At 42.7% G+C, this 23,211-nt stretch overlaps 1 protein-coding gene across 1 annotated transcript in view; it reads left to right on the forward strand.

Annotated features, from left to right (window-relative positions):
• Positions 1–1,144: 1,144 nt before the first annotated feature.
• The window catches only part of RAB8B (RAB8B, member RAS oncogene family), a 63,883-nt gene continuing 41,816 nt past the window's right edge, over positions 1,145–23,211 (forward strand). Inside the window, exon 1 of the mRNA XM_036303964.1 lies at positions 1,145–1,268. Within this exon, the coding sequence (XP_036159857.1) occupies positions 1,145–1,268 (124 nt within the window). The remainder of the gene's footprint in view (positions 1,269–23,211) is intronic.

Below are 23,211 nucleotides of genomic sequence, written 5' to 3' on the forward strand. Positions count from 1 at the left end.
TGGGTATAACAGAATGTTGCTTCCCCCCCTTCATCTGTCATCCATTAAGTGAGGGCCTGTCTTCTGAGGGTTGAAGAAGGGATCCTAACATTTGTACAAGGCCTTGTGGATTTCAAAGTGTTTTCACATTTAGTTTTCCCTACAGTCCTATGAAACAGTTAGATTTATACCCACTTTACAGAGGAGAAAACCGAGGCACAGAGAGCCTGTGTGCAGTTAATCAGCTAAACCAAGACAAAATCCAAATCATAGACTCTAGATTCCCGTAGTCATCGTTCCTGCCTCGCATGATGCTTGCAATTTTTAAGGGCATAAACCTGTAGCATAATCCTACTATGTTCAATTCCAAGATTTTTTTTATCCATCCTCCTGCGGGGAGAGGGGAATGGTCTGCATAGCAGATCCTCTAAAATACCCATCGTATTTGGCTTTGGTCTGGAAGTCTGAAGAAGAGAACAGAAGTATGGTTCAAGTTAGAATGGCAATCATTCTTTTCCAGCTCTGTAACTGAGGGGCTGCGGGAGGGGGCTTAGAGGTGGTGCAGGGCAGGAACTGGAGGAGAAGCCAGATAATGCACTGCAGATAATCCACAGGCTGTGCCACAGCAACGATAAGGAAAGAAAGCATCTCAGCTCTGGGTCCCGGCAGCAGAGATGCAGGAACCGCGGGATTCAGATTCCGAGGTCCTGGATTTGAAAGCAGCCCGCACACAAAAGAAATGACGAAGTTGAGTACCCGATAATGCACTGCAGATAACCCACAGGCGCGATACGCAGAGTTCGAAACTGGGCCTCCCTTCCTCACTTGGACGGAAACGCCTAGTGCACCTGGCCGCCCCTCCCAGAGCGGACCTTCTTTTATCCTGTGGGGCAGTCCGTACCGCCAGCGCCAGACGCGCCAGGCACGCCCGAAGCTCCTCGAAGGAACTACAAGTCCCATGAAGCCCTGGGTTTCGGGGCGGTGATGACAAAACCCCCGCGGATTGGCCACGCGGGGCGGGGCGCGCAGGCCTTCTCCTAGGGAAGGGGCGGGGCGAGGGGCGGGGCGAGCGGCGGCTGGGCGGGCACGCCCCCTCGCCGCGGCCCCCTCTCCGCCTCGCTCGGCTGCTGCTCTCGCTCCCGGGTCAGACGGCCGGAGCGAGAAGATGGCGAAGACGTACGATTATCTGTTCAAGCTGCTGCTGATCGGCGACTCGGGGGTGGGCAAGACCTGCCTCCTTTTCCGCTTTTCGGAGGACGCCTTTAACACCACCTTCATCTCCACCATCGGTGAGGGAGGGGCCGCTGCCAGGGACCGGGAGTGAGAAACAGGGGGCGAGGGCGAGGGCGAGGGGGCCTGGAGAGGGGGCGGGGGAGGGCTTGGGGGCCCCAGGGAGAGGACCCCGGGGCCGGCGGGACGGCGAGGGCCGTGGGCGAGGGAGACGGAGAGAGGAAAGGGGCGGGCCGAGATGTGAGGCTGGGAGGTGAAGGGGAAACTTGGGGGCAAAGAAAGGGAAAGGGGAACCAATGGAACAAGGACGCAGGGGTGTTGGGGGAAACGAGAGGGGTGGGGTGACAGGGAAGGGTCTTCGGGGGACAAAGTGTGTGTGTGTGGAACACAAGGAACCGCACGGAGGGAGAGAAAGGGATAGTGGGTGTGAGATGGATGGAAAGACAGGAAAGAGGAAGGAAATGTGAAGGGGAAATGAAGGGTTGGGGGAACGGGAGGGACGCGAAGTAGAGGAACAGGAGACACCGGGGCACGAATGGTGCGAGTCCAGCAGCGGGAGGGGGTTGCGGGGGTGAGTGGTGGGAGGCGAGGGGCCGGGCACCGGGGTCTGGGGAGGTGTCCTGGCGGGGGCAGAAGGAAGCTGCAGGTCGGGGCAGGGTTCAGGGGACCAGAGGACCGAGTGGGGTGCGTGGGGGAGAAAGTGAAGGAGAGCTGGTGTGAGATGAAAGGGGGGAGGAGGCCGGGCACTCGGTGGAGGAGGTGGGAGAGGGCAGGGCGTGGACAGCAGGACTTTCTTCAGGAACTGGGAGCACTGTTACCCTCTTCTGTCCTCGCTTCCTCGGGACAAAGTGCAGGAAAAAGAGGAAAAGTGCCCAATGAGAGGAGGATGTATCCAGAGCATTAAATTGTTCTGCGAGCGTGAAGGGGCGTTAAGAGAATCGGTGACTTTGGGGAGCGGTGTGGTCAGGAAAATAGGAGACCTTTACTACCATCTCCTGAAAAGCAACACTTAGTTGTTAAATTCTTGGGCTTGAATGTTTAAGAACTTCGCAGCAGAGGAGTCTGCCTGGGTCCCTGTATTTTTTGCTCTGGTTTTAATTATGAGTTGCTCAACGAATCACAAGCAGCATTCCCCCCCCCCCCCCCCGCACCCCCCACCCCCGGTTATTTTCATTTGATTCAGTTTTTTTTCTGATCTGGCCTGGGAGCTGTCCTTCCACCTTTTGTACTGGAAGACTTTGTGTTCAGGTAACAAGTTCTCTAACTTCCTATAAACTGAAGAGGAAATCAAAGCTGGTTTTAAGCTGCCAACCAAGTGACCTTAACACCCTTTTCCTTGTTAAATAGCTGCGGTTAATTAAGTGCCTGAAGGATCTTAACTTTTGGTCGTCTGGGTGATGCTTGTGGCTTCTCCGAGGAGCTCACTTAAGCGTCTTTCAAATGAATTCGTACAGCTTATTTTACCATGAATCTCTGGGATTATTGGGGGCTAGTGCGATGGTCATAAGTGTTATGTGATTATTTGTATGTTTTAGGGATAATTTATTATTTCTTTAAAAAGCATAATTGGGTATAGAGCACTCTTCAAATCAAGTAGTAGGCAAAGCTGTGTGGTTGGCTGGTTGGCTCTGGCCTCTTTCACAGGAATTGAGTGGTCTGAAAGCTCCCCGGCGTTATGATGTCTGGGCTTAGGGAAGTTTGAGCTGCAAGTTCTTGGCAGTCAGTCTTGAGTGGGACTTTTTCTTTTCTGAGGAAGCAGATTTTAAATGTCACGTCTCAAGTATATTTCTGAGAGATTTGGTTGGAGCTGTTACAGCAGCTAAAGGGCGTTAATTTTGATGCTGGTACTCATCTCAAAACCTAGAGTAACCTTCTTACATTGTTGAATGCATGCTGCAGCCCAGTTGGTAAAGGACAGTTTCTGACTGGTTGAGTGGGTAGTCTTTTGTCCATTCTATGCTTGACGCTCCCAGAAGCAGTCTCCTGCTTTGACAGTGAGTGAGTCGCTTGGATGCTATTTCTGTTAAGCTCCTTGGATGACCTTTGCTTGTTTATAATAGTTTAATTAGTTTTCCCCTTTTTGCCTTAATTTTTGCCCCATATTTCCTGTAAGGGTGACTACTTCCTTTTAAAATAGTAGCTTTTAAAAATTACTTTTCATTCTGAAGGATTAGAATTCTTTTTGTGTTGATTTTTTTTTTTTTTTTAATGATTGCAATTCAGTTCAATGGAGGGCCGCAGCTATTAAGGCATGAAAAACAGTGTCCTGACACTGTTTGGAACAGGTGGTAGACAGTTAAACGGGGTGAATCTCATGAATAATCTTAGTCTTTGTATTTTCTGTGGGGTGGATGTGGTAAAAAGAGACTATGAGCTGTGTCCTCACTTGACATGGAGGAGGGGGAAATCTTCCATGCCTCCACTTGCCCCCCCCCCCCCCAGAGCCCCAACAGGAAGTGGTAGCACACTGCCTTCAAACAGTAGAAGAGTTTTTATACCTGAAACCCAGTGCTTTGCAATTGAAATGAAGTTAGGAAACTAAGGTGAATGTTAATACCATCGTAGTAAAAATCTCCACAAACATAGGTTTGGAGTGTCCACGTCGCTAGTAGCAAAATCCCACTACTCCAGTGGTTCTCAACCTTCTGGCCCTTTAAATACAGTTCCTCATGTTGTGACCCAACATAAAATTATTTTCGTTGCTACTTCATAATTGTAATGTTGCTACTGTTATGAATCGTAATGTAAATATCTGATATGCAGGATGGTCTTAGGCGACCCCTGTGAAAGGGTCGCGACCCACAGGTTGAGAACCGCTGCACTACTCCCTTAACACCCCCATCCCATTCCCAGGTGATAGGAAGTTGTTGAAGTGAGAGCTGGTGGTTCATCTCCTCCCAGTCATAGTTACTTCTTGAAGTTCCTAGGTGTGTAAGTTCCTGGGTATTGGAACTGGGTTTTGACAAGGTCTGCCACAGCATTGCTGACAAACCTTGATAAGGTCTATGTCACAGGAAAGACGCATTTCTTAACGCCTGGGGTCTGTGTGTGTGTGTGTGTGGTTTGGTAGATATGTATACCTTGTGCCTGCTTCTTCTAATGAGGGGACATTTTAAGACTTAGTTTTGGTTTGTCAAAGTTTAAGTGGTTTTAAAAAGGGCCTCTTGCCATCTTTAGACACTTTTCATGAGGCGTCTGCCATCATGAGAGGAAGGCGACAATTAGTCATTTTCAGAGCAGATACAGTTGTTGCCCAGATACTTTTCCTTACTTCTCTAAGGTCCGGCTGTTCTCTCAGATATCCTGGCTCCCCTCATTCCCTTTTTGCTCTTTGGGTGGTGGAGGGGTACATTTTCTTCCAACGGACTTATTGGGACTCTTCCAGTATATTAGTCAGATAATATTTGTCAACTATTGAGTAGGATTGTTTTATCCATTTGAAATAATAGGCCCAGTGCTAGCCTTTCAGTTCCTATATTTGAGAACTGAAAAAAGTTTTTTAATTGGCTTCCCAAACCTCTTACATAATCATAATTAATTCTTAATTAAATGTCTATAAAATGTAACATTAAGACAACCAGGAAACAGCTATACAGTTAGCTACGTGTTATATTTCCTCTGGGCTGTGGGTACATTTTAATGTTGATAGGAGGGCACATTGACATGTTGGAATGACCTGTACTGAATAAGGTGCTGGTAGAAGAAAAAGAAAAGCAGATCCTGTTCTCTAACAAGACAATCTAAGCTTCTTCCCTTTGCTGTCTTTCCCCTGGCCTGCCCCCCTTCTCCCTCTCTCCCCCCCGCCCCGTCTTCCGGTTAGGGTATTTCCTGAGTGGTTTCATTTTAGTATAGTCATAGTTTGACAGCAGAAAGAGTCTTAGAGATGATCTTTATGCCCCTGCCTCAATTTTATAAATAAGAAAACTAAGGTTAAGTTGACATTGTCAAGATCACAGCGGGTTGTAACAGAGACTCCAGCGCACTCCAAATCCAAGTCTTTGTCGCTTTTCACAATCAAGCTGCTGCTATATCTAATCAGCATGACCATCTCCACGAATTTGTCACCACCTTTTCTAGGAAGAAATTAGATTTTGCCCGTATGCTTTATGTGGAGAAAGTTAAATGTTCCCACTTTGATGAGCCAAATCTGTTCCGGGAAATAGTGAATGCTCATACAGTGGTTCAGAGTGCTGCAGCAGGGGATACAGGGACAGCTCAGCACCTGAAGCTGTCCTTTGCTCTTTCTGTGGTTTCAGGTTAGGAGATCAAAGGGCACCCTGTCATTAAAATTCCTTCCCTGTGCAAAATAACTAATGCAATCATATTAATAAGGGGATGATGGCAGTTGTTGCAGCCTTCTCTCACCAGAGCACTTTTAGATGTTTTCTTCTGTAACATTGTTTTTTTTCCCCTTGTATTCAGTTTCCTCAAAATCAGGGGTTGACAAACTGTTGCCCATAGGCCAATGTGGCCTGCAGCCTGTTTTTTTGCAGTCCACTGTAAGAATGGTTTTTTACAGTACTAAAGGGTTATTAAAAAAATCAAACAAAACAAAGAATATGCAAGAGACCATATGTGTCCCACAAAGCTTAAAAATATTTACTCTTTCTTTATATAAAAAGTTTGCTGACCCCAACTTTATAAAAAACTGTTTTTCGTTGGTAGCAATTCAAAGCTTTTATCAAGACTTATTGACTGAAAAACAAACTTTGTCATGTTTACATTTTTAGCCAAGATGATATCAACATTTGGCTGAGCGTAATCCAGATATGTAGAGCAAGTTGATTTTAATTTTCATAGTTGTTTTCATTCGTTTCATCCTTGCAAACAAAAATATGCACGGAACATTCAACTTCAAATTGAACATTTTGTACATGAAGCCTTATTTTAATGTCATGTGTTCTTTCAAAGCTGTCAGTAGACTTCCTATCTATTTCAGAACATGTAGAATTTAATACTTGGTAGTAAAGGGTTAAACTCATCTCCTCAGTTTGTGTTCTAGCATATGAAAAAAGCCACTCAACAAATTAAGGAGGAGAGCAGGGAAACTGAGTCCTGGCTACAGATATTGATGTGTCTTAAACATAAGTGTACTTTAATAAAGAACTTGGCCAGCTGTTCTGCATGGCAGCAAATCAGGGAGGAGATTCTCTTGGCAACAGCACCAAGATTGTTTGGATCCACTGAGAAAAGCTGGAGGGAAATTGGTTTGCATCTTGTTTTAGAGGGAGATAAGTCTAATCTGTGAAGATAAGGCAAACTAAGGAATAAAATAGCAGTTAGTTCTTGAACTGAATCTGATAACTGAACCTGAACAGAAGTGTGGAATCAGAAATGGAAGGCCAGGATGCTGCGGCAAGGCCTGAAGCCGGTTATGTTTAGGTCTGACCGCCTGGGGGCCAGCTCTCTTGCGTGTGTTAGAATTGCTGCTTGGAAGAATTTTGTAGGAAGTAGTTTTTCATAGTAGATTGGGAAGAACATTGTAGTGGGGATGAGGTAGTAGATTTAGGTGAGTAATAATATTGTGGAACATAACAATGTGGACCTTCTGACGTGTAAGTAGCCAATGAAGTGGACTTGTTCATGCTCGGTGTTAGGGAAAGGGCATGGCACGTTAAGAAGAGCAGTGGGTCTGGAGTCAGATCTGGGTTCGTGTCCTGACATCTGCCTTTCCTAGTTTTCTGGCCTTTAGTGAATCAGTTGTCCTTCTCGGGCCTTAGTTTTTTCATCTATACTAGAGTGTAATAATACAGTACCAATTTTTCAGGGTTACTGTGAATTCCCTAGGGCAGGAATCAAGTCTTATTCATCTCTTAAATCTCCAATGCCTGTATTAAATGACCACTCAATTGGACAGATGAATGACTGGATGGATGAACTGTGAAAGCACTGTGTAAGTTGTAAAGCATTGCTTGGATTTTAGTTTTCTTCTTTCATAGTTGTAGATGATTGGATGATGTCTGAGATAAGATTAAAAGTGCTTACTATGAATTCTTTACACAAGAATGGTATTTACCCTAGTATAAAATGTTGTATAGCTTTCTATGATCAGTTTTGAAGGGATGTTTTAAAATATGCAAGATATTTCACTTATCTTTCAGACATTATAATAAGCTGTTTAACACCATGCTTCCAACCCCCCACTAACATAAATACCAGAGAAAATGAGTGAAATCACTGGGTTTGCTTTTGAAGAGCCATTTCAGCTTTGTCTCTGCCCATTAGATTCAAACAATGCAACAGATGCCTGTTAACAGTTTTGTGCCCAGTTTTAATTAGCAGATGGAGCTCTGTTTGTGTCTGTGTTCTGCCCAGCACTTGTTTGAGTGACAGGATAGTGAGTGGATTGGAATTCAGTGTTTGTGTTGAATAAAGCCAAATTCTATTTTTAAAAAGATGAATATAAACCTTTATTATATAGAACCACTTGCACATCTCACTGGAATAGCATAGTGTCTGGACTAAAACTAATGTTTGCAGTTATGTTCTTTGCTCTTATTACAGGAAAACATTACCATTTTATTGTTTAAGTGAAGGTTTTATTCTATCTCGACACTATCAGGAAGTGGCTGTCTTTGAAGATCCATTTCAATATTTTGGCATAGTATGTTGAGGAATATGCAGAGCCGGGCTGAAATAGGCTTTAGTATGAATGCCAGTAATGACGGGTTGTTAGGGGCCACCTGGAATGCTGTGTTGTATAGAATCCTGAGGTCCTGTCTGAGCTCAGCAAGCTTGAGGGGCGGTCATGGATTCCTGATGTCTGCCATGGCAGTGGAGGGAGAGATTGGGTGGCAATGTCATACACATATGCTGTCTGTTTTCTAAAGTGAGTAGGTAGCTATCCAATGCATGGTGTCTAAATTTCAATACTAAAAGTATTACTGGTGGCCCTGGCCAGGTGTCTCAGTTGGTTGGAGCATCATCCAGTACATCAAAGGGTTGTGGGTTTGATTCCTGGTCAGGGCACATACATAGGTTGTAGGTTTGATCCCTAGTCAAGGTGTGTACTGGAGGCAACTGATTGATGTTACTCTCTCACATCTGTTTCTCTCTCTCCCTTCTTCTCGCTAAAACAAGAACAACAAAATCTCGGGTGAGGATTAAAATATATATATATTACTGGGGAATGATTATTACTTGTATTGTGTCTGGAGATGTGTCCTTTTCTCCTTTTCCTACTGAACATAGGAAAGACCCAAAATTTGTATCTTTTGGACTTTTCTTATTTTGATTTGAATTAATAAGAACTTTAAAGGAAGTGGATGCCTGATTGTCTGTAGAAGAAGAAATAAGCCTGCTTTTTGTTTTATTTTGTGTAACTTAGTTACTCAGGACTTCCTTTGGGAGGCCACAGACAGTGGTAGAAACAATTTGGAAACAGATTCCGAAGCAGCCCTGTTTCTTGGCTGTGATGAAGTATTTGCTTGCAGTCCTACCTGTAGCATTCAGCAATAGTTTAATAAGTCACCTGTTGCTGGACATGAATTTTAATTCTTTGTTCCCAGGAGAAAATGCTAAAGCTCTGCTTGTCCTTAATGTTCATCAAATATAGGCTTGCCATCACTGAGATAGACTGGATGACAGCATTGTAGAATTTCAAAGCACTTTGCAAAAGCTGGGTGAAGATGGACTCTCAGTGCATCATGATACAAACCAGCCCACAAAGCAGTTAAGCAATGTGTGTAGTGTTGCACAGCTTTCTGTTGGCAAAGCTTAGACTGACGTGACTTCCCACGTCACACTATAATTCTGCCTGTTTTGGCAAAGAACTTGGCAATAATTATTTGAACAACTATTATTTGAACAATTATTTGAACAACTCATAGATGTTTTCCTGATGTATAAAGTGGTAGAACAATCTCTAAAATATGTGATCAGGTTTTAACATGAAATATAGGTGGTCTATTTAAAAGTTGAATTTTAAGAGTTTTTTTCTTAGGAACCTATGCAATATTTATTTATCTGGAATAGGTGTTGCAGAATATTCTAATGTCATACACACTGACAAGGAAAAAAATTCTGAGATGCGCTTGATTAAGTTACAGTGGGCCAAAGAGGGAGAGAAAGACAGAGCAGTTAGCTGTTCATAGCTGTGGCCAGCTAACAAGATTGCTCACATTCCTGCGTGTATGTTGGAACTTTGAATTAACTTCCAGGTGGCTATTATCTAAAGAGAAGATAGCCAGATGCCATCAAACCCTGGAGCCTTCCTTCGCATCTTGTTTACACATGAACTTTTCAGACTGTTGCCCATAACCAATCCAGAGGAGCACTTCTCCCAGAACTAGCCCTGCTTTGCCTTCTCCCACCTCCTTTATCTACAGCCAGTGTAAGTTCTTTCACAACAACTTACATCTTTCTTCCCCTACTTCATGTATGAAAAGGCTGGCCAACTCCAGGATGGCCCACATGTTGTCTTTTCCACCTGGTGCTGCTGGTGGTGGTTTAGACTTTATACCCCCAGACCTGATCCTTTTTTTCTTGCTAGAAATGGCCCAATAAGCGCTTTCTTTGAAAAAGACTTTCAGCCATGGAAGTTGAAATTTTTAACAACAAAATACACAAAATCCATTACAAAAAAGGGCTTGTGTTCTGAGATGTCAGTGACTAACCCTACTGTAATTTGTAAGTTGCTTATGAATTTGGATGGAGTAGCTGTTTATAGTTTTCAATAAAAAATATTTAACTTTTTTTTTTCTTCTTAAGGTCTCTGAATAAAATCTTGAGATGGCTTAGAAAACAATTTTCCATTTTTTGAATGACCCCGACCACTTTCACATTCCACTCTCTGCATTAACACCTCACCCATACCAGGACTTGGGGAGAGGGAATTGGGTTGGAAAGAGAATAATGAAAACAACATTCTCCTCTCCTCTCCTATTGATTTCTTTGTCTACTTGTTCAGTCTCTTGCTTTTGCTTTTGTTGGCAGTTGGAGTGAACTATTGTGTTTAGAAACTTGTGCGTAATGTAGTTTGAGAATTAATAATGATTTCTGACTGTATTGCTCTCTTATATTGTTTAGAACTAGAAGATTAAAAACTGGTACTGGTACTTGTCTCAGGCACCACCAGTAGCAAACGGTGACGTATTGATAAAGGGTGCCATTCACAAACAAAATAATTTGAGTGCATTCCCCATTTTCTCTACTTACTATTGTTTTGAAGATTTCCAGTCCTTATAAAAGCATGAAAAATTCATGGGACAATCCAACTAATTTCTTTCACTTCACAAAATTCTGTTATAATTAAAATTAAAAACATGCGTATGTAATATAGTCAGAGGTGTGTATCATGGCCCTTTAGACTTTAATTTTAAATGTATGTCGTGATCTCATTATATGATTTACCTCATTTTTAAATTCAAATTATCTCGTTATTATTGCAAAATAGAATATATAGTACTCTGAAAAACACGCGGTGTGTGCTTCCAGGCAGTCACGGCACAAGCCCCTCCCAAGGACATTAAGCTAGGCCTGTTTTCTCATCATGCAGGCAGTGCAGGCTTCAAGCCCAGCCTGTGTTGATCTTGTCAGTTAAACTTTTTGTAGTTCTGTTATTGGACAGGGGTCTTGGCCCTTAAGTGGGTCTGCCTACGGTCAGTCTGTAGTGTGAGGGTTCTTGACTTCGAGCAGAAAAGATTTCACAACACAAGTCCCGGTGACTATGAGGGTATGTTTATTAAAGCTGGGGACAGTGAAACAAAGAAGGGCTTAGCATAGGAGCAACAGGAGAGCGTAGGCTGGGCTGCCTTAGCTCTCTGGGAAGTCAGAGAAAGGGAGCCTTGGGGACAGGGTTAGGGGGTTAGCCTGGGACAAGCTGCCACAGCCCATTGCTCCCCTGGTTGCAAGTTTTGTGGGTTCCCTTAGAGTTTAGGAGATGCATGCCTGTGGGGGACGAAGTCGGGGAAGCAGAGAGAGCAGAGAAAGCCGCAGACATGCTTCCCAGAGGGAGAGCGGGTCATGGGTCTTTTGTTTTGAGGGTTTTTATCTATCTCTTGCAGGCAGGGACTGTAGAGGAGGTCTCAAGGGAGAGTTTCAGTAGAATATTCATCAGTTTTCCAGGTGTGCTCTTTCAGGGTCACGGTCTTTACTGATTGCTCAGTGCCAGGGCAGGGGGTCATTAGTCACTGCAGCTGATCCTGGCCTTGCCCACCTGGTTTTGCTGCTTTTCCGGGCCTGGAGCTGAAATACAACTGAGGCCTAGATGTTATCTCTAGGGAGGCGAGGCGACCTTCTTCATCTGGCTGTAAACTGCTCAGCCAGTTTGTTCAGCTATCTGTCTCAGTCTCCCCATTCCACATGGTCAAGGAATTTTCCTAGCTTCTCACTATCCTGTCTCAGTACTAAAGAAACCGCTTAATGTTTTAGAATCCTGTCCTTTAAAAATGCCTGGTTTCAATAATAAAGCTAAATGTCATCAGAAAAATAAGGACTTGAAAGTTGGGAAAATATTACGTGAAAGGAGATACATAAAGTATTTTCAAATTATCTCATTTTCTTCATATACAGTATGGTGACATAGATGAAAAATAATCTAAAATAATAGGAAGCCTTTTGCTGCTTAGGTGTGCTGATGCTAAACTTCCATTTGACAGATGAGGGGCCGGAGGTTCAGAGAACGGTGTGCCTGGGTCACACAGGGCCTGGCCTTGAGCATTAGTTTTCTGAACACTAGTCTCTTTCTCTTATTCCTCATCTGCCTTCAGTTCTCTTGCTATGAAAAGACATTGATGATATAGCATAAAATCTGGACATAGTCAACATTTTGTGGGAGAAGAGTCAGAGATTGAACTAGGAGATCCAAGGTCCAAGTACATCTCCGCCTTTGAGTAACCATTTGCTTTGGCCAAGTCTTTAATCCTCTCATGCCCTTTTTTTTTTTTTTTTTTTTTTTTTTTTGCCTTTGTTGTTTTAATTGATAAAAGCAGAGGTTGGACCTTGACTGGTTTGGTTCAGTGGATACAGCATCGGCCTGAGGACTGAAAGGTCCCAGGTTCGATTCTGGTCAAGGGCATGTGCCTTGGTTGCGAGCACATTCCCAGTAGGGCGTGTGCAGGAGGCAGCTGATCAATGTTTCTCTCTCATTGATGCTTCTAACTCTCTATCCCTCTCCCTTCCTCTCTGTAAAAATCAATAAAATATATTAAAAAAAAAAAAAAAAAAAAGCAGAGGCTGGGGAGGGTGCTTCAGTGATTTGTTAGTAGGCTAACAGTGATTTGTCCACTAGGTCACTAACTTCGCTCATTCAATGAGCAACATTATTTAGTCTTTGAGAGGGGAAAGAGTAACAAGTATCAAGGCGTCTGAATACAATGATGAAAAGGGCCACAGTGGATAAATAGAAAATGTTACGAAAGTAGAGAGAAGAGATAGAGGAAAGCTTCTAGGGAGAAATGACACCTAATCTAAAATCAGAGCGCGACGGAATCAGTTGGGTAAATGGGCCAGCCAGTACAGCCTTGGGAAGAATTTGGAGAAATCCTGTTTGGCTACGGCCTCCAGGGAAGTGGGGTATGTAACAAGGGTAAGGTTGAAGGGTAGTAGAGCGCAGACTGTGGAGGGATGTGAAACCTGTTCAGGGTCTGGACTTGTATCCTGAGAGCGGGATTTCACACCCAGAGACTAGTTAGGAGATTAGCAGACTATCTCAGTGGCCTCTTCCCTTCACTGGGACCTTCACTGTTTACAAAGTACTTTCATTTACATCACTATTTAAACGTCTCATAATCCTGTCCATGGACAGAGATTAGTATCTCCATGTTCTAGACAAGGAAGCTGAGGTTCTGAGAGGGTCATTGATCTGACCAAGTAAATAGGTAGAGGAGCCATGACTCGAGCCTCGCACTTCAGTTCTGGACCACAGTCTGTCCGCAACAACCTGCCCCTCTCAGAATGGTCAGGAGTTTTCCGTGGGACTCAGTGCACAGGCACTTAGCCTGTGGTAGCGGTCACTTCCAGTGGTCTGTGAGAACTGTGTAAACTGACCAGCGAACTCTTGAGAAGTGTGTTGAGTGGAAAGATGAAGTCAGCCTCTTCCTAGGCGGGCCCCAGGAACAACTATTGCAAACGTGCATCACATTCCTGTCAGCCCTAGGAGGTCAGTGGACTGGACTTGTGGTTTTGGGTTGTCCCCTGACCTCTAACCCAGTCCCTTAGGAAGCAATCAAATATGTGCACAGCAGAATGTGGGCAGGAGGCAACAGCATTTAATTATGAATCCAGCTCTTTTGCGTAAAGGAAACTAATTATATCAGAAATCTCAGCACTGCCTCTCCGCATGGGGCCGTTGGCTTGTTAAGCTTATATGCTGTTGGCCTTAGACTGTAACATCACTAGGAATAGCAACTATAATTGTGAGCCTTTTTCCTTTGACAAATTAGGTTTAAACCTCATGTCAGCCTGTCCTTTCCTTTTTTTCAGGGTGAAATTGTCTCTGCTCTGGGTTTTGTTTGAAAAGTCCTGGTTGGCAGAATTTTCCTCACAGTGCATTATAGACTAGACTAACATCCATTTGCTAACCCTGGGTCTCCAGAATGGTGCAGTGAGCCAGAAAGCAGAAAGGCCCAATCAGCTGAATTTGATATAATAAAGTCCATCTTCTAAAATTCATGAACTTGTCACAGAGGGGAGCCCCTGGGTCCTCACTTAGCTGTTGCAATTTTTTTTGAAATCTATATACTTTTTTTTTTTTTACAAAATAGCCATTTACATGCAATAAACATTAATATTTTAAGAAAGATGATTTTAAATATAATACTATTACATGCAATATACATTCATATTTTAAGAAAAAAGATTTTAAATATAATAATATTACCAATACTGTATTAACATAGTATAATATTATAAAAGTTGTAGGAAATATTAAAAATCTGCAAATAACAGGATTACTTCTATTACACTCTAAAATATCTAAAATATTTTTTTCCTCTGGCTCTATTTTTGTTCATTAGTTTATGTTGTTCATTATATTCCACAAATGAGTGAGATCACATGATGCTTAACTTTCTTTGACTGGCTAATTTCACTTAGCATGATGCTCTCCAGGTCCATCCATGCTGTTGCAACTGGTAGGAGTTTCTTCAGCTGTTGCATTCTTTTTTTTTTTTAAATATATTTTATTGATTTCTTACAGAGAGGATGAGAGAGGGATAGAGAGTTAGAAACATTGATGAGAAGGAAACATTGATCAGCTGCCTCCTGCATACCCCCTACTGGGGATGTGCCCCCGTAACCAAGGTACATGCCCTTGACTGGAATCGAACCTGGGACCCTTTAGTCTGCAGGCCAGTGCTCTATCCACTGAGCCAAACCGATTAGGGCCAGCTGTTGCATTCTTGATGTGTACAGTGGTCATTGGTTTCTCTGAGCCCTGAAAAGATTAGGAGCAAGGCTGAGGCCTTCCTAGAGGCAGGCCACCAACATGGGAGAGGAAAGCATACTGGTGCGCCCCTCAGAGATGGCATTTGTTACAGGACTTTGCACACAGTAGCAAACTTCCTGGGCTTCCATTTCTTCATAAGCAAAAGGGACTGCTGTGCCAGGTTCACTCAAAAGTCTCTTCCAAAACTCGGCTCCTAAATGATTACCTGTCACTCCCTGACGAAATAGAAAAGTAGAAATAACTCCAAATAGCATTGTATAGATAAAATCACCTGGATTTTTGAGACAGAAACTCTTAAATTTGAATGCTGAGTCTGCTACTTCCTATTTGAGAGCCTTGGTCAAATTAACCAATTTTCCTTATTGACAAAGGAAGGATAGTAACTCCCTTGCCAGATTTTTGTTTCATTTTGTTTTTGAGAATGAACAAATTAATTGTTTGTATAACATCCTTGGCACATGGGAGACCCCCAAAACATGCATGTGCGTGTGAACGGGTGTGAGGGAATTACTCAGTCCCAGTTCACTCAGGGTAGGCCCCGGACACTTTATTGTTATGACACTTGCTTTCAATGATAAGAGCTGACATTTATCGACTGCGTACTGTACACCAGGTACAGTTCTAGGCATTTTACATGAATTAGCATTTTCTGTATGGATTGGCTCCGTTAATTCTCACAACAACCTCTTAGGTGCATTCTGTTGTTATTTCTGTTTTCCAAATGCGGTAATTGGGGCACAGAATGGTTACCTTCTCAAGGTCACACAGCTGGTAAGTGGTGGAACCAACTCAGGTTTGTACCCAGGCACTTTGGTTGTGGAGTCTGTGTTTTTAACCACTATGCCTTTCTGTCGTAAGTGACTCAGAAATATTTACAACAAAAGATGGGTTATCGTTAAGGAGGTGGTGCTGCAAGGTGAACAGTGATACTACTCCTTGTCAGCTGGTGATGTCAGTTCTTTTAACCTCCCTGGCCTCATACCCCTCTTCTGCAGAGGACTGTTGCACAGCGGTTTAATGGACTGTAGTAAAGCATTTCGCACAGGGCCTAGCACACAGGCTCAATAAAGGGTGAAGGATTTCATTTATTTCCAGGTAACTTGTTAGAACAAGTTTCATAAAAAATACCAACAGAAACATTTCGGTCACATAATGGGGTGTGCTTCAGATTTTTTGAAAATTAGTTCTTCAAGTTTAGGACCATGTGCATTTTACAAAGCTAGAATGAGAAATATTTGTCTTTAAACTCATTCCCAGAGTGACGGTGACTGTCGCTGGCTGCCCTGGCGTAAGGAGGTGTCCAAGAGCAGCCCTTGACCTCCGGTGCATAATGTTAGTGTAATGTAAGGAGCAAGCTCTTCGCAGCCTTCCAGCTGCTGCAAACTCTCAGGGCATTTTTAATTCCTCCTTCGGGTAAGAACGAAAACAATAGTGGAGAATGTCCTGTCTAGAAAAGACAAATGTTTCCATTAAAATACTCCGGTTGGATGTCTTCGGTTAGGGCCCTGAATTCTAAGTGCAGTGAGTCTCTGCAGGAAGGCTCCTGAATCTTAATGAGTTTGTTTGCATACATGAATTTGAACAATACATTAAATCTTGAAACACCAGACCCTGTTTTAATGGAGTAAATTACCCAACTTGAAAGTTAGTTAATAGGCTTTTCTTTACCTAATAATCAAGATGATGATACTTTAATCTCAAAAAGTCATTAATCATATTTTTATAATATTGATACATGCTATTAATTTTCTTTTTAGTCACAAAACTGTCTCACCAAGAGCATTAGGGAGATAAATGTATCAGTACAAGCATAGTGGTAAAAGCATCCCCCGCCCCCCACTTTTAACACTTTTCCTTTTTGTGGTACGTAGTACATGATGATGATGATTACATGTACATGGTAGGCATAAATCTGAAATTGGGTTTGGACCAGGAAGATGAGTTGAGATGCTTTTCACTAGTTTAAAAGTGTTTTTAAACATTTTTTAAAAAACCATATATTACAAAGCTAGTATAAGAGGTGGCAGGGATGAGATCATGAAGGGTCTTAAAGATCAGTGTGAGGAAGGTAGATTTTATTTGACACATTTGGTTTATAAATTTAAAAGCTGCAATGGTTTTAAGAGAGTTCATTTTGAGGTTGAATAGCACTGAAAAACCATCCACAGAACTCTCTGGTCCAGTCCACTCCCTAAAACTATGTTGTATACAGAAAATATGCTGTTAAAAATGTTCAGATGGCCAGACTCTTGCCTTCTAATGAAGCATAAAGGTTGTGATGGTGGGTCAGTTAATGCTCCAAGCAATGCAGCGTGCCCCACTGGTGGGGAGCACAGAAGCATCACATTGGTTGTGAACCTCTGGGGAACAGAGGCCATGACTTGCTTCCTCAGAGCTCACTTACCTGATGCTCAGGCACACTGTATCTGTTTGTGGAATAAATGAACTAACACCATATATTTTCTTCTGAGGAATGGATTTTGGGCTCCTGCAATAGGGAAATCTCATCCATTAGCACGTACATAAGCTTCAAAGGATGTGTAATTATCACCTGTTATTGCTTAGGGTCTTTTTCTAGATGTGAGAGCGATAAAATCAAACGGTTTCTCTTTTACTCAGAGTATTTATAATAATAAATGCCCATTTATGCCCAGGCATAAATGCCCAATTTCTGGGGCATGGAAGGCCCTCAGTAATAGTTGGTTGAATGAATGTACACTTGACAGCTGTTGGTACTCTCAAGTCCAGCTGTTCAGGTCTCACTCAAATCACAGCAAATGATTCCCCTCTGCATCTATTGTCCAGAAAAGACCACACAACCTTCTAACAAGAGCTTCCTCACCTTTCTTACTATCTCTCATTTCTGAGTATTTCACCTTCTCCCCAAGGAGTCAGTGCTGACCTGTTGGTTGATATTCTTAATGTGCTACCTTCCCACTGTCCCAGGACCCAGCTCTGGCAGTTGTCCCCCTCCTATCCTGTCGTCTCTGTCTCTCCTGGCCCTTTCTTCTATTCTTTCAACTCTGTTGAAATTGTCCCCATTCAAATAAGGAGATCCCTTAAATTCACTGCTTCCTCAAGTCACTCATCTCCCCATCCCCTTTTCTTTGTTTTTTAATTTCTTTTTTAAAAAATATATTTTATTGATTTTTTTACAGAGAGGAAGGGAGAGGGATAGAGAGTTAGAAACATCCATGAGAGAGAAACATGGATCAGCCGCCTCCTGCACACCCCCTACTGGGGATGTGCCCGCAACCAAGGTACATGCCCTTGACTGGAATCGAACCTGGGACCCTTCAGTCCACAGGCCGACGCTCTAGCCACTGAGCCAAACCGGTCAGGGCTGTTTTTTAATTTCTTGAAAGACAAGTCTTGTTACCTGCACTTTTCTGCTATCTCCTTACTTGTCAACCCCTTAAAAGTCTGCGCTGCCTGCTTCAACATTGCTCAGGTCATCCTGTCTTCATTGCACAGGCCAGTGGGCTTTCCTCCCTACTCATCCCCCCCCCCCCCGCCCCCCACCTCTCCTCTCCGCAGCATTTGTAACAATTTGTTACTTGCTCCTTGAAACTCATTCCCCCACCAGCTTCCATTTCCCCCATCAGAATTGTCTTCTCTGATTTACTTCCGACTCTTCTAACCATGCCTTCTGTTTCCCTTAGTAGTTTCATTTTGTCTTTTAATTGAAGTCATTTTCCAAGTATCTGATCTCTATTTTTTCCTCTTTTCTCTTTAGACATTAGACACTTTAATACAATTTGTGATCACACCAATCTGTGTGATTTGCTGCGTTAGTGTCTGTGTCTTCTGCCATATTGCAACTCCATGAGTGCAGGTACCAGATCTGGTCCCCATTGTATCCCTAGCACCTAGGACAGTGGTTCAGAAACCCCCCAGGTGATGAAGATAGCAAGCTTGATCCTCTGCAAGCCTCCCACTTATGACTCTCCCACTTCGTCTCATTATATTCCAGCCCTTCCCAAAATTAATTCATTCCTACCCTTGTCTAGCACCATTTTGTGAATTTTCATGTATCTGTTAACACTACTGATATATATAATTTGCCTAGGTTCAAAACCTGCAAGTCATCTTTGACTCTTTTTTTTTCTCCTTAAATCCTACATATAATTTGTTGCCAAGTCCTTTCCATTCTTCTACCACCTCAACTCCTCCCCCCTAGTCTTTGCAGTATCCTCCTTGGTGGCCTGAGCACTTCCAGACTCACTTGGGCAGCACCCCTCTCACTCTCCCTCATTCCAGTCTATACACTTTGATCAAATTAGTTGTAGAGCACAGCTCTGATTATATATCATAGTCATTCCTTACCTCTCCCCTGAAAAGTCTTGTTTTTCACTTTGCCTAATTGAATATATCTTCCTCAGTCTACCATTCCAAACTCCCCACCACGCGGCTTCAGCTGTATTTCCTTCTGCTCCTTACAGAAGTCCTAGGCTCTAACCCAGGGCCTCCTGCACAGGTGCGGGACAAGGTTTCGCCTGACAGTGTAAGGTTACTAGCTGCCCTTTCATGAGAAGAAATGCCATTTTTACTTTTCTGAGATGATATGCTTCTGACATTTTTTGGAATTAAAATGCTTCTTTTAAAGTGGTGGTGTTAATAGATGGTCAATATTTATTTCACTATCATTTGCAAAATTTAAGAAGTTGCCATAGAATTCTTGCTATTTTTTTCCTCAGAGGGTATTTCTAGCCTAGTTTTCTCCCTAGTAAATTTATGGAATACACAACTCCTAGCCTAGTATATTCCTTCTTTTAAATTCTTTTATTCTCCTCATCACAACCACTTTTTGTTTGTTTGTTTCTGGAAATTTTGCTAATTCACAAAATTTAAAAGTCTAGGGATCATTGCTCTACCCAGAACAATGGTTCCATGATCACACCTCCCATTTGCCTGTTGACATCCTGCCTCTCCTCCCTAATGTTCCCCAGATGTTACTTTCTTACGATGCCAGGTCAGAGTCTTCTCCTTGCCCCCTCCCTGTCAGAAGATGCTTTCTCTCTCCTCAGTGGCACTTTGAACCCTGCAGTACTTTGGACTTTCGCATGGCATTTCCCATGTTCTTCCTTCGTGAAAAGCGGAACTGTCTTCTTCCCTCCCCACCTACTCTATTCCATGATAACTTTTTTTAGGACAAGGTTTTGTTTTATCTTTTGTGTTCTGTGCATTGCCAAACACTGTAATTGGAACCTATTTGGTACTCAAAAAATTGTCATTGAACTAAATTCCAGAATGATGCTGATGAAATAATTTGATCAAATAAAGCTCTCATCTTTGGGGGAAAGAGTCCTTTAAAGGTACTCGTTTAGAAATTTTTTTCATGATTCTGAAATTAGACTTACCATTGTTTACTCAAACATGTTAAGAATGGTTGCCCATTTATCTTTTAAAGATAAAATAATCTTGGATTGCAATTCTAGATATTGGATTAAGGCCAACTGTGGTTGAGGTGGTTAAACTGAGAAATTACCTTTTTCATTTGAGATTCTCCTGTGAAACCTTTGTTGAAGTGATTTCATTTTGACAGAGGAGGTCCTGAAACTCTTTCCCCAGGCGATAGGCTACAACTTCTTTGCCTCTGGCCTTCTCTTGAGCTGTAGGCACCCTGTGAACCTTGATAATAAGGCTTTCTTTGTGTCTATGAGAAAGCCATCTTTGAGCTATATACAGACCTGCCACTTTCATTCTTTTTTAAAAATGTGGTTTTTTTTATTGCTGCTTTGTCTAGTTCTCCCCTCTCCTCCAAAATCTTTTGTTCCTGAGTTTGAATTGTGCAGAAGAAAACCTGGAAGGGAGATGGTAGCACCACAGCCAGACCTCCTACTATAAACCCCCATTCAGTGCAAAGTTACGTCTACTTTTGGGAATCTGACCTTTGTGGTGAAGCCATTTTCAACTTATTCCACTGAAGCACTGAAATCATGTTGGACTTGGAACAGGGCAGGGCTTCTGCCATGAAGACTCTGAATGGTGAAGGAAGAGTGTGCCACTACCTCTTCTGTCGTGTCTTTTCTACTGAAAAGGGGTTGGGGAGCGTGGGGAGTAGTGATGGCAGTGGTGGCAGTTGCGGCCGTGGGCAGTGACCAGTCTTGGCCCTTTCCTAAATTGTTGGCTAGTTTTGTGTTATGAGTGACTGGTATTTAAATAAAAGATGAGAAATTGAATTGTCTCCTGAAGAGAATGAAAGCTTAACACTATGCACAGGCATTTTCTAGCAGCATGCTAACAATACTTACTATGTGGTGTGGTTTTAATGAGCTTTGGAGAACTGGGCCTTAACTCAACCTAAGGAAAGTTCTTTCGTCAAAATACAGTGACCCATTGGAGCCTGTGCAATATCTGAAGATTAAAGCAGGAAAAGAGTTTGGGGGAGGATTCTGAGGTTTGCTTGAGACATGTGTCTTATCTGCAAAAGCCCAAATAAAAAGTGAATGGTCTATTTTGCTTTCATTGGCTTAAGTATTTGCATTAAAATCTCTTTTGGCTTCTCTGGCCTAACTTTTCTTTTTTGACAGGGGAATAAATAGTAGAATATCCATTGTAGATCAGAAGTATAGAAATTACTGAGATTATGCAGAAATGTCTTACAGATGTTCCTGAAACCGCAGCCAAATTGAGTGAATTCTTGCCCCTTTACGTGTTGGGAGGTTGGGAGATTATTGTCTCACTTAGTGGGATATCATAACTGTGCTCCATTCCAGGCTGTGTGCACTCGTATCTCTCGTTGACAGCCTTATTTAACCCTGTTATACCTTAACTATGATGACCACTTGAGCAGAAAAGAATGTGCAAGACTCTGGGGCCTTGGTTTGAAATTTTCTTTATAAAGCTTCTTCGCACTATATTGAGCAAAGTAAAATCTTGTTAAAAGTAAAAATGAGTGTGGTTGAGTTCAAAATTAATCTCCAGTTAAATCCAGTTATGGTTTTGGCGGATTTTTTTTTTTTTCCAACCACCAGTTTCCTTAGTATTGCCACATCCTTACTGACCAATGCACCTCATATAGCTCAGATCCGAAGGCAGAATGCCCTAGTTGGTTGTCCAACATCATTCCAAGCCCTGTCTTCCTAGCACGGCACACTGTGGTCCTGCCTTCTGAGTTGGTGGAGTTGGTGTAGAAGCACCTTTGGTGCATAGCAAGCAGAGCATGCCAAACTAGTTGATAGCAAAAACAAACAGCAACCGACATCTAGGTTGTTGTTGCATAGGTCGCTGTGTTTATCATTTTTAAACATCCGGGGTTGTGAGATAAAGCTTTTAAGGGAGGGATTTTACCAGCACGTTTTCTGTTTCAGTTCATGTTCAGCTATGACTCATGTTTATTCTAGTCTAACCCCATTTTGTTTGGAAATTTTTGTACTAGAAAATGTCACTTTCAACTAGGGGAGGGGAAATTCTGATTGAGGATCAGAAGAGTCAAGGTATTCTAGTGGCAGTTTGGCATCTTTTAACTCTGGAAAAAATAGAGAATCCTTACAAAGGAAAGTGTTGTCAAGTACAAAGTGATTCTTATAAACAAACAGGGGAAAGAAGATGTGCTTTGAACTTCACTGTCGGAAGGAAGACGGGGAATCAGAGACACTGTTATAAAGTTATCATGCATGCTGGAGAGAGAGCCTCTGGGTTTCCCCGCAGGGCGCCCTGTTCACTAAAGCAGTCCTAGTGAACTGCCTCTTGATTAGGGTGTGAAGAGAAAGACACTAGAACAAACTGATCTTGAAAGGCCCACCTCATATGTAACCACCCACAGATGTCTGCCTGTGATTATGTATTCCTATAGTGAGGGAATGATAAATGTAAATGAGAATCATGATACAATTTTGCCTTGCTTGCTTGCACATTTCCAGAATATAATTAAAAGCACATGCTACTGTCAATAGTTAGCTATGAGGTTTCTGTAGGTTTTCCTAAGACTTTGGCAGAAAGTAAGGCATGTTTTAGTGTCTTAAGTCTTCCCTCTGCTCTTTTTCTCCCCTCCTTCCTCATTCCTCCCCTCCCTCTCCTCTTTCCTTCCTTCTTTTTCTTCCCCTCCTTCTCTTTGGAATCAAAAAAGGTTTTAACTAGCCCTAAGCTGGTTTGGCTCAGTGGATAGAGCGTCAGCCTGCAGACTGAGGGGTCCCTGGTTCGATTCCAGTTAAGGGCACATGCCCGGGTTGTGGGTTCAATCTCCAGTGTGGGGCATGCAGGAGGCAGCCGATCAATGATTCTCTCTCATCATTGATGTTTTTCTCTCTCTCTTTCTCCCCCCTTTCCTCTCTCTGAAATTGTAACTAAGTAATACTAGATAATTATGTCTTCATATAAAATCTGATGAGGATAAATGTCTTCTGGGCACTGTTTTGCCAAAAACAGGTGGATATGTGTGGACTTGGGATATGGCAAGGGAGGCAGAAGTTAGATTAGGGGAGCAATCATAATATGACTTCAGTCAGTGAATTGGTGCTTAGTAAATCATGGTCCTCCAAATAGTGCCAAATGCCCAAGCAAGTCATGGTAGTGCCCGAAGGATGTCTTGGTCATTTAGTCACTCTGCTGTAGGATAATGTGTGCCTCTTTGAAATTCAACAGGCTGTGCCTTTATGACTATAGATGATGTG

This window comes from Myotis myotis, unplaced genomic scaffold (genome assembly GCF_014108235.1).
Source record: "Myotis myotis isolate mMyoMyo1 unplaced genomic scaffold, mMyoMyo1.p scaffold_m19_p_1, whole genome shotgun sequence".
Lineage (NCBI taxonomy): Eukaryota > Metazoa > Chordata > Mammalia > Chiroptera > Vespertilionidae > Myotis > Myotis myotis.